The 11731-nt window shown below is 44.7% G+C and overlaps 1 protein-coding gene across 2 annotated transcripts in view; it reads left to right on the forward strand.

The window, feature by feature from the left end:
- FRMD1 (FERM domain containing 1) overlaps positions 1-4213 on the forward strand; it is a 61230-nt gene extending 57017 nt beyond the window's left edge. For both annotated transcript variants that reach the window (XM_082217104.1, XM_082217105.1), the window contains exon 14: positions 639-4213. In XM_082217104.1, the coding sequence (XP_082073230.1) occupies positions 639-926 (288 nt within the window). In that variant the 3' untranslated portion in view covers positions 927-4213. The remainder of the gene's footprint in view (positions 1-638) is intronic.
- Positions 4214-11731: the final 7518 nt, after the last annotated feature.

Genomic DNA, 11731 nt, shown 5'->3' on the forward strand with positions numbered 1-11731 from the left:
TGCCTTTCTATTTCAGTACATCCTCAGGGATAAGAACTTGTCAGAAATTGAAGTTCTTCATAAGTTTTGGAGTTCTTCCTCCTAAACCACTTCCATGTGGCTTATTTTTCCCCCTTCCTTCCTTCCTATGGCCTCTCATGCAATAAAGTCCATCCCATGAAACTTTAATTTTCAGTAGATCTCCACAAGGACATGGTAACCTCGACAAATGCTGACATTGAAGGACCAATCAAAATATAGTGATTCTAAAAGGAAGACAAATTAATCTTCTGCTTACCATGATCAAACCTTTTAACTATAAGAAGCAACACCCCTCTTGGCTCTCCCCTCCTTTTTCCAACCTAGACAAGCACCGTTGTTTCATCCAAACTCTTCCCTTCCAACACTCAGTTCATTGTACATGCCAGGGGGACACTGTGTTCTGAAGCTCAGAATCTAGGCGTTAATAGTTGAATGACTTCACAATTCCATAATGCTTCACAGCTTCTTCATTAAGACAATTTTCCTTAAAGAGAATGAGAGGAATGTTAACAATTTGAGACGAGATGGGAGCTTGCACGCATGCAATCTTTTTCTTTTGTCTTGCTTGTTTGTTTTAAAGTTGTTTGCTTTAATATATGCTTGTCTTAAACTGGCAGCTTGCACAGCCCAAAGCTATGAAGTGCCCGGACCAGCACAGCCATAGTCTAGATGACATCCGCCTTCACAAGTGTCTTCATCCTCCACTAAGTGCCACATTATCTTCAGATACCTCACACAGCTATACGTTTGGTTGCGCCTTAGAGGATAAGCTGGCCAGCTATGGATGTGTTTATTCAACAGCCGACTGCAAAACCAAGTCTGCCCTCTATGGGAAGAGGTCCATGAACTGCCTGTCTCTGGATCTCTTGGGGGAAGATCAGCTCCCAGAGGAATTTGTGGTGTAGACACACACGAGAAGCTTTCGGACCATCTTGCCAAAGGTCACCTATAAAAAAAGAAAAAGAAAAAAAGGAGTGACTGCCGTTCTGATGGGAAATGGATACTGATTTTACCTCATTGTGTGGGATCCTTTCCTTATTGTTGCCCTCTCTGGTTTGTCATTGTTGTTTGATCCAGCAGATCTGATCAAACTGCATAGCATTAAAGCATAGCATTTAAAATGCTATGATTGCAGACTGGATAACTGAGGAACGCTTCAGGATAATTGTTCAGGAACAATTTTCTTACTGAAAACAAAAAAATGAAGACCAGCAGTGGTCAAAAAACTGAACATATTCTCAGGACCCGGAAATATTTGCCTCCTGTTTTCCAAACTCTGGTCCAATTTTCACCACTTTTTCTTCACACTGCTTCAGTATGTGTAATCCTTAGGGATGTTGTTTTCCTAAAATGTGTCTCCATCAACTGTCTGCCATGCTCAAGCCTCTACTGCCATTTGGCATCATAAGGAGCAGAATCTTGTCTTCTGTTAAATGCAGTTTTCCTCTCCCATGCCACTTGTCAAGTAGCAGTATTGGAAAGAGTCAGATATCATATCTGAAACATGCCTGTGACACATGCCCCTCCAACTGTTTCTTGAAGAAAGAGAGGGGCAGCCCCAGAGGAGAGGCAGAATCTCAAAGCACTACCTCAAAATGTAAATTTGCCCAACACGTTTGGATTAAAAAACCCTCTTATGCCTTTATCTAGTAAAGGACCATAGCAGCTTTGCTAGATCGAGGTGAATGCTCTTTGCCCAAACATGTATATTTACTCACATCTATCAGACATATTTATATCACCAATAAATCTTTTGGAGGGTGTAATGTCACTTCCAGGCTATGCCTTTCCTTATTTCTTTTGCAACCATTTCTTGAAAACTGCCTGGTTAGCCCACTGTGCATCATTCTTGGGGACAAGTAGCATTGGTACAGTATTGCTCACAGAGTGCTGAATTGTGCCACAAAACAACAGTGTGAAAAACGGAGGCAAGATGTCACACGATTTGTGGAAATGGCATAGAGGTCATTGATCAGTAAGTTCTGTAGGGACAGGAATTTCCCAGAATTGTACAGGCATGGTTGAAGTTCCCATGTAGGTCCATGTTCATATGCAGGTCACAGACAATGAGACATAGGTCAGCTTAAACTTTGGATGGTTTTGTATGAAAGGAAAGAAATAGTTGGCCCATTTGATGGAGTGCCAATAAGTGCTGGGCAATGAAGACCTCCTCAAGGGAGGGGGGTACAATTTTGCATGGTGTGGAAAAAGTGGAGTGTGAGACGTTCTTCTCCCTGTCTCAGTAATGAGAATGCAGCCCATTCCAATGAAGCTGGATGTTGGGAAATTTAGAGAAGACCCAAGGAGGCACACACAGTTGTTTTCAACTAGGGCTGGCCATCAACTTCCATGGCCCTAAAGGGGGATGAGGTAGCTACTTGTCATGATGACTATGTACCTACCTCCCCTGTTGGAGGCACTATCCCTCTGACTCCTGGTTTCTGGGAATCACAAGTGGGAAAAGCTCTGCTGCACTTAACCACATTGCAGCCTTCCCACAGGCATCTGAGAGAACTGACTGCTGGACTAGATGGCAGGACTTTTCTTACATTCTCGTGCTGAATATTTCTAGGCTCACTTTTGCCTGCTTCGGGGTAGCATTACATTCTGTCTAATGTAAGAATCAGGGGATTAAGACAATTAAGACAATGTGCATTAACCTAATTGTTTGGCAAGAGCACATTGGATTTCCCCACCCCATTTCTGTGGAATGGCTCTTTCTGGACCAGCTGTTGTCAGCAAAGGAAACTAAAGGTTAAAAAAAAAAAGTTTTCCACAAAATTATAGGGCTAGAAAGACTAGTGAGATCCCAATTTGGTGCTGTTGATCCTTTTGCACACATTTAACGAGCAGGAATAGGGAGGACAGTGAAGAGGAGATGGAAAGGCAGCTGCTATAGCGGTTTCTACTCTCCTAGGCGTTTCCTCTTCACGAGAGGTGTGAAATCAGTTTCAAATCCTGGACACTTCCCAGTAAGAAGTTCCCTTGCAGGAGCCTGATGGGAATGAATGGAAGCTGCTCTCCTGCAGAGGTTGTGCAAGAGAATGTCTCAGTAGATTGTGGCCTCTATCACCACCTTCTGGTTTGACATCTCCTGACCCCCATGAGCCAATTAGTCACCCTGTAGGCATTTTTAGACCAGCAATACTTATTGTTGGTACTGTACTGAGAAATTATTGAAGGCTTTATTCCTTTAAAAAATGAAGTTAACTTTCCATAGTTCACATATGAAGAATTGGTGCCAATCCCTTGAATTAGTCCATTTGTCCATTGCCCACTGCTTAATATGTTCATAGATTCTCTCTCTCAGCTTTGCATTTCTGTCTGTATTGTCATATTTATTTGTAGTGAGCAAAAATGGGGGAGGGAACAGCAGACTTCCACATGTCTTGATTCCTTGAAATAGATGAGATGGAAATGAAGGAGCACCCAAATTGTGTTCAGGGTGTGAGGACCACTTCTCATGGGGAGCCAGCTGCCAAATTTAAGCCCTTTCATATTCCACTGCATCATAGTTTAACTCCCCTCATTAAGGCCCACTGATTATTTCAAATGGGAAGAGCCCAGCATTAAACGATAGAATGGAAAGTGCCTAAACTGGGCAGGATCACAGCTGGGTCCCTTCTTACCTTCTGAGGGGATTGTGCCCCCACCCCTTTCCCTTCCATCTGCTGAAAAGGTAACATGAGAACCCGGGCTAAGTGTTTCATTCCCCTTGTCTTGAAACCTCTTCAGCCACTATGATGGCTGTGCAGCCTCCTTTTGGTTCATGTAAACGTATGAGTTCTGATATATATATGTATTGATTTTAATCTTGAGGTTCTGTTTCATGTTTAGCTTAGCTGCGGTATGTGATTAAAGAAAAGGGCCTTTTAATCTGCTGAAGATATGGAAACCAGCTGTCAATATTTGTTCAGCTGTAAGTTACTTGTTGCAGCCTCTCCGTTTTTTTAAATGGTCAGTGTTCCTCCTTTCCATGAAAGGAAAACTTTTGTATGGGGGGGGGCAGACTTGCACGCAGATGGATCCATCTAACTCCCACTCATACATATACAGTACACACATGTAATAAAAGCTTGCTAGAAAAGCAGTCTTGATCGTGTGCTACTTGAGTGTGGAAGAGAAATGTGAAAATGGTCACCTCAGAGAGATGAAGTTCAGAGAGAGGGAAATAAAGTATTTGCCAACTGTATTCTTCCTCATAGCTTTTATGCCACTACTCCTATTGCCAAGATAAGCCACTCTTGACAGGCCCAAAGGCACAGTGTGAATACATAAAACCAGTAAACAGCTTCGTAAGTTTTGGGCAGCAATGAGACTTTGCGTTTGAAGACTAAGTATTTCTGAGGTGTTTTGGAGACTGCAAATTATTCTAGTTAGGGAAATGCTTTTCAATAGCCAGTGAATGTGTGCTTGCTTCACCATGGCTGGTGGCACGTTGGATGTAGAATTGGGTAACATGCCCTCTGATGCCACCTCATTCCTAATTGTTGAGGCCTTATTTCCTTAATATTCTTAGAGCACTTCCAAGTGGCCATAATTTGAAGGATCAGGTATAGTGTATGAAGTGCTTCCACTCTTAAAATCAAGACTCCGAAGTTTCTAACTCAGCCAGTCAGCAATCACCATCTCCTTTTCCAATATAGCCCTTCCCCCAGGGTGCTGTTGGCTCTCTCACTTGTCCATTAGCACAGAGAACTGCTAACTGTATATCCTCTTAAACAGAAAAGGCTTGTGTAGGGAGCAGTGGGTTGCACCTGTGAACTGGGATAGCATCATGGCAAAGAGACTTGAGTTATGAATCGGGAAGCCTTGAGTTCAAATGTTGACTCTGTCATGCACTCCCTAGGTGACCTTAAGCAAGTTACTATGTCTCAGTCCCTGTGATAGGGAAGATTTTTATACTGCCCTCCCTTACCAGATTGTTGTAAGAAGTACAACTAGAACATGCATGTGAAATGCTTTGAGCCCTTATAAGCACCATGCTGGGGTGGGGAACCCGTGGTCTTCCAGATATTGTTGGACTATGACTCCCATCATCCCTGAACATCTGGAGGGCCACAGGACCCCTGCCTCTATATAAAAGATCAGTATTACTATTACATTGTCACGTGTGACTAATGCATGTGACAGCTAGGATTTCACTATAGTTTCCTGGAACATATGCAAGTTGCATAGTTAATTTATTCAGTGTGTCATTTGTCTTCCAAAATATAATTTTCATAACAATCTTGTAGGTTTAGTGGCAGTTATTTGCCCAAGGCCAGCAGTGCACTGTAGGGGTTTGAACTAAAACTGCTTCCCATTTGCCAGCCCAATAAATTATTACAGTGGTCACCAGCCTTTTAAGGTCTATGGGTACATTTGAAAAGCTCTTTACCATCTTTGCTATTCTTTGGCACATCCATTTCCTGCTAGCCTTTGAGTACCTAAGAGGTTAATGAGCCATTGCACATTTTATTGAAGTTTTTGGCTTCCATCTTTTAACTGGAGATGGTGGGGACTGAATCAGGGGACCTTCTGCATGCAAGGCGTGTTCAACCTCATGATGTTCAGTCCATCACCCAGAATCCATGAGCAATTTCAGAGCCATTATCACAACATAAAACCAGTGAGCCATAGCAGCTGGACAATGTTTGGCTGATTTCCCCCCTGTCTTTAGACCTTTAATAGGATTAATAGCTGTAACATGGTTTCATTTATTTTAATATACATGCTGTACATTTGAAGCATATGGCTTCCTCCAAAGAATGATGGGAGACGTAGTTTACCTCCAGCAGAACTACAATTCCCAGCATTATCTGCAGGAATTCCTACAATCCTGACAGTACACATGGGCGCTGCCATGGCCACAAAAGGGACTTCTAGTTGTATCTGAGTGCAACACATTTACACATTAATAGGAATTGTTTCTAAAGCGAGTTGCATTGCCTGGTCTAAATTTGCCAATGAAAACTACTTTTGTGGTTTATCCCCACTATAACTACTCACTGTGGGTAAAGCAAACAGTCTAATTTGAGCGTCAGAACAACCTGGTCACAATAAGGAAATTTTGCCCGTGGTATGACCATTTTCCATCTTCCCACTTTGATTCTCTGGCACCCTACCTGTACAACCTAGCAATTCCAAAATATAGACACGCTTTTACCCTCGCAAGACTGAATGTATTGCCCTTGGCTGTACTTGAGGGGTGATTCCAAAAGATTCCACACGAAAAACGCTTATGTCCCTGCAGAGATGGCAGCACCAAATCAGTGGCGCACACCCTTCTGGTGTGCACTCTTTATAAAGACCTGAGGAACAAGATTTTCACTCCTCTTTTACTGTCCATTCAGGGTCACCCAACCACTGCTACAGTGTCTTTTCTCCTGGCAGATCAAGAGGAGCAGATGACTGCAAAGGTTGCAAGGTTCTTAGATGGGGCAATCAGAATAAGGTCCACTATTTGACTGCTGATTCAGGACCCCAAACTGTGTTTTATATACTCAACACTTTATTTTGTTCTCCGAGTCCAACACATTAATAGGAATTGTTTCCAAAGCGAGTTGCATTGCAAGGGGTGGGATGCATGGCCCTTTCTTGACAGTAGAGGGCACTGGAGGAGTTATGTAGCACATCCTGTCAGCCAAAAGAATGGGGGATCTGTTCATTAGTCAGTTCTGAGCATCAGCTTGACAAGTTGTCCAATATTTTTTTCCTAGGTTATTTGTTTGGGGGCTTATTCCTTTATTTCTTATTAGCCATTTCAGATAGACTAGCAGATGGAATTCAACTTTGGAATTGGGCATAGTTAGAATGTAAGCATGGAAAGTGGTGTAGAGCCGTACAGTTCTGTTCAAGAATCACACACAAAGAATGATCTGCCATTATAATGTATCCTTCCTAACTGCCACAATGACCTTTTGGTTGCAGCATCAAGAATACAATCTGTTGTTCTGGCTGGGCTGCAGCTGCACAAGGCAACAAAACGGGAATTGTCTAGATTCCACTAGGGGCCTGTCCTGGACCCAAAAATTCCCTGGGGCACAGCATATCCCTCAGCACAGATGCACAGAAGTATTTCCCCTTGTGCCACACCTGTGCAGAGACTCTCCTTACCAATGTGGCATGATAGCACCATTTCTTGCTGGTACAGGGTTTCGCTGAACATACACAGCAAAGTGAGAGGCAGGTGAGACACACCGGAGGGTGTTGAGGAGCCTCACCCTCATGCTTTTCATCTCAAATAGGGCTGGCACATGTTTTAGAGGTGTCTGCTAGAACAAATTAGATTTGTGAAAGACAAAAGGGAGCATTTCTTGACAACCACGTATATTTGGTTTATGACACTTGCTGCCATAGGTTGCAACCATCTACAGCTCGGATGGTTTTTAAATGGGACAAGACAAATGCATGAAGTGTGAGGCTATCAACAGCTACTAGTTATGATGGCTTGCATACAGGGGTGCCAACTTGAATAAATTATTGGGGGCCCCAGATAGGCTCTGTCCCACATTATCAGTTGCATGATGCGGTGCACGCACATCATTTGAATGGCAATGACCATCAACTTGGGGGGGCTGGCCCCCTCAAACATTTTATTGGGGGGACTGAAGCCACCTCAGCCCCTAGAAGTTGGCTCCTATGCTTGCATACCCTCCAACATTCCTGAGATGAAAGTTGAGTGGCGTTTCTCTCTTTCTCCTCTCATGGGGCACCTCAGGCCACCGTGACAGTGGTGGCATTGGCAGAGAGGGGCCGGCAAGAGCGCCAGTTGCCTCTGCTGCAGCAGCAAACTGCCTCCCCACCCCCCCAGGTTCTGCTTCAAGTGGGGATGGGCCCAAGAAGGTGGTGAGAAGAGGCCCATGCTTGCCTTGCCACCACTACATACCTTGGCCTGCTTCCAATAGCAACAACAACTTATTATTTATACCCTGCCCATCTGTCTGGGTTTCCCCAGGCACTCTGGGTGGCTCCCAATAAGACATTAAAAACACAATAAAAGATCAAACATTAAAAACTTCCCTAAACAGGGCTGCCTTCAGCTGTCTTCTAAAAGTCCAATAGTTGTTTATTTCCTTGACATCTGATGGGAGGGCGTTCCACAGGGTGGGCGCCACCACCGAGAAGGCCCTCTGCCTGGTTCCCTGCAACCTCACCTCTCACAGCGAGGGAACCACCAGTAGGCCCCCGGAGCCTACTATAACATACCCTTGGGGCAACACTGCAAACACAAGTGTTGGCAAGAGCGCTGGCTCACCCTCCTCCCCAAGTTTGACAGTGATGACTCTGGAGGGGAAAATGAGACATTCTGGGATCAAATCAGAAGCTGGGGTGGCTTCTGTAATTCCAGTAATGTTCCAGGAAAATCAGGACACTTGAAGGGTCTGGGCTTGTACGCAACCTCCAGCATCACTTATCACCGGCCACTGGAGATTATCGCTGGAGATTCAAAACAGGAGACAGCTGCTGCCTTCAAGCCCTGCATGTGGCCTTCCCCACAGAAGCATTCGGTTGGCCAGTGTGGAAAACAGGATGCGGGTGAGATGGGCCTTTGGTCTGATCCAGCAGGGCCCTTCATAGGCTCTTATGAAGCTCTGTACCCTCAGCAGATGAATAGCAGCCGGAAATACAGACACAGATCCTTTCTCAATATGGAGAAGCAGTAACAGGGGCAGGGGAGTACATCATCAGCTGATTTTTGTCTGCTTTTTTTCATAATAAAAAGGCACAGAAATTCTGTTCATTAAAAAAAAAAAGTTGAAAACCTAGTCTGAAACATGGTACCATAAGCAGCTCATAGGGTCAAACCCTTACTCTTCCCTGTAACATTTCTCCCGAAAAATCAAACTGTGTTTCAGGTTTCTGCTAATTTACTTCAAATAAAGAAAGGTACCATGTCAGCTCTGTTAACACCTAAACCAACTTGAAGTGCATGATCTACCTTGAATCTATCTATCTATCTTTCTTTCTTTCTTTCTTTCTTTCTTTCTTTCTTTCTTTCTTTCTTTCTTTCGGGAGTCTATGTCAGTGCACAGTTACTCCTGTGAAAATTGCAGCAACATAACATCAGAATCATTCTGTTGCACCAGCCCCAAGCTCTATAACGCTGTTAAAGCACACAGGAGCACATGGAGTTAAAAAAATGTTTCCAGTAGGAGACTTCAGGAGGTTTCAAACTAAGTTCATCTGAAGACAGAAAATGCAAAGAACAAGCAGGAGGCAAGACAAATAATAATAATAATACTATATTTCTTCTACCCTGCCCATCTGACTGGGGTGCCCCAGCCACTCTGGGCAGCTTCCAACAATACCAAAATAAAAAAAAATAAAAATCAAACATTGAAAACCCACAGCTCTCCGCTATGCGCAGCTCAGTTTACAGAATGACAATGCACAGCCTAAAAGGGGTCATTTAAAGACGCAGCTCCTCTCTTATTATGACAAAATTGCTACTGTTGACATCCCAACAGTTCAACAGTCCCGACTAAAGCAGTGAAGAGAACCACATTCATGCAGCCCACACTGCACAACAGTCCACATCTCCATCTCCATCAGCCTTGTATGTTTGCACAGAAACGCAACATTGATGCACATATAGTTCCACAAGCATAGGAAGAAAAATATCATTACAACGAGGTAGTGCATCAAAGCCCACAATTTCCACCTTTGTGAGCTGAACTGTACACGTGTACATTTTGGTGTTTTGTCCCATTTGGGGGATGGCAGAGGCTGATGCACCAGCCAGGCTGGAATAGGCAGTGCACACTGACTCCCAAGAGGCATTGGGCCAGATCGAGAAAGACATCTCAGTTGATCCAGGGCTGTGGATTTCATGACTGAAATGAAATCTGAACCAGAGATTTTCTGGTTTGTAGATCAGTCTCTTGGCCACAAGCCTGTTGCAAGGATAAGAACTGCTGTTTACAAGCCACCCCATTTAGCTGGGAAAGTGGCACTCCAAGAACAGCAATGCATCTAGGGACATCCTCGTCATCTCCCCAGACAACAGGGATGGATTAGTGGCAGTTGCCCATAGACGCACGCACACACTCCAGCAAACCACAGCACCTGGCAAGGCCCCACAAGCCTAACTAAACAACCAGATAGCATTCTAGGCTGTAGTGAAAACTCTCAAGTGCTGTTTGGCAACTTACTTAGGACTCGTCTGCCTTGCTGCTCAAAACCTCACTAATGTTGGTGTGGCATTCGGGTGCCTTTTGTTTCCCAACAGACACATTTTTAGCCGCTGCCAAATACAAAGCAAGCTCCATTTTCACGCAGCAGCAATTCCACCCCTGCCAAAACACTTGTTCCCACAGTGATGCATGTAACTTTTCATCCCACATCAATGTGGGTATTTGCTTATCCACTATTTCCCCTCTCCTTACATCAGGGGTCGGCAAACTTTTTCAGCAGGGGGCTGGTCCACTGTCCCTCAGAACTTGTGGAGGGCTGGACTATATTTTGAAAAAGAAATAAAGAAAGAAAGAAAGAAAGAAAGAAAGAAAGAAAGAAAGAAAGAATTCCTATGCCCCACAAGTAACCCAGAGATGCATTTTAAATAAAAGGACACATTCTACTCATGTAAAAACACCAGGCAGGCCCCACAAATAACCCAGAGATGCATTTTAAATAAAAGGACACATTCTACTCATGTCAAAACACACATTCCCAGACCGTCCGCAGGCCGGATTTAGAAGGTGATTGGGCCTTAGTTTGCCTACTCATGCCTTACATGTTCCATGCCATGGTAAACTGCACAGCTGTATAAAAGTAACAGGGGCAATTCACTTGTGAGAGACACGCAAAGGAATAAATAGTATTTGATAAGTGCTGAAAGATAATGAAGACCGCGCCTGTCTTAAGTATATTGGGGAGGATTTCTAAAGGGTAGGTGCCATCACACGAAAAATCAGATTCCTACATCATAGGGAACAAATGTCCTGATGAGCTGGAATCTGCTGAGCTCACAGTGTAGCTATTGGGTGTGTAAGTGAGATCTATAGTTGGTGTCCTGAACCCCTGGCTTACCTGGCAGCAAGTCAGTATGTTGAGCCCAAAGTTCAAAGTCTGAGGTTAGGGAACACAGTGCAGGGTCAATCCAAGTAGACCAAGTCTGAAGCCCAGCAGTCAGGACACAGTCCAAAGCACATAGAGGTCCAGGAGTATCCAAGTCGAGGTCCACCAACATGGGCAGTTGAGCAGACCCAGCGCCTCAGCTCTGCTTCCCTTTTGTATTTTGCATGCTGATTGCAACACCTGGGCTTGATTAGGCATGTGACCCGCACCTGACCTGAGCCTACTCCAGCTGAGGAATCACAACTTCCTCTCAGAGCCCCACCTGGCCAGCTAGGGAGCTGGGCTGTGGGCCCTTGCTTGCCTCAGCCTCCTGGAGTGCCCTGCCTACTGCTCCCTATGCCTCAGACCCTGCCGTGTTTGTGGAGACAGGGGCCCCTCTGGCTCTGATGATGGGTCCTGCTACTCTGGTTCCTGTGCCCCTTCATCACCCGGTGAGTACTTCCTTCCCCTGCTTGTCCCTGTGTGTCCCAGTCCCAGCTACACCCCTCAATGGAATTCTCTTCCTCCCCCCTGTCTTCCTGCTAGTTCATGACAGTGGGCCATCCCCTGCTCTCACGCCCCATTGAAGCTGCTTACCATTATGTTCTGTGTGGAACAAGATTACCAGAAGCTGCAGGAGGTGGGGAAAAAGCAGGGAGTGAGTGAAGCA

The sequence above is a fragment of the Podarcis vaucheri genome (assembly GCF_965113315.1).
Source record: "Podarcis vaucheri genome assembly, chromosome: 3".
NCBI classification, from domain to species: Eukaryota; Metazoa; Chordata; class Lepidosauria; order Squamata; family Lacertidae; genus Podarcis; species Podarcis vaucheri.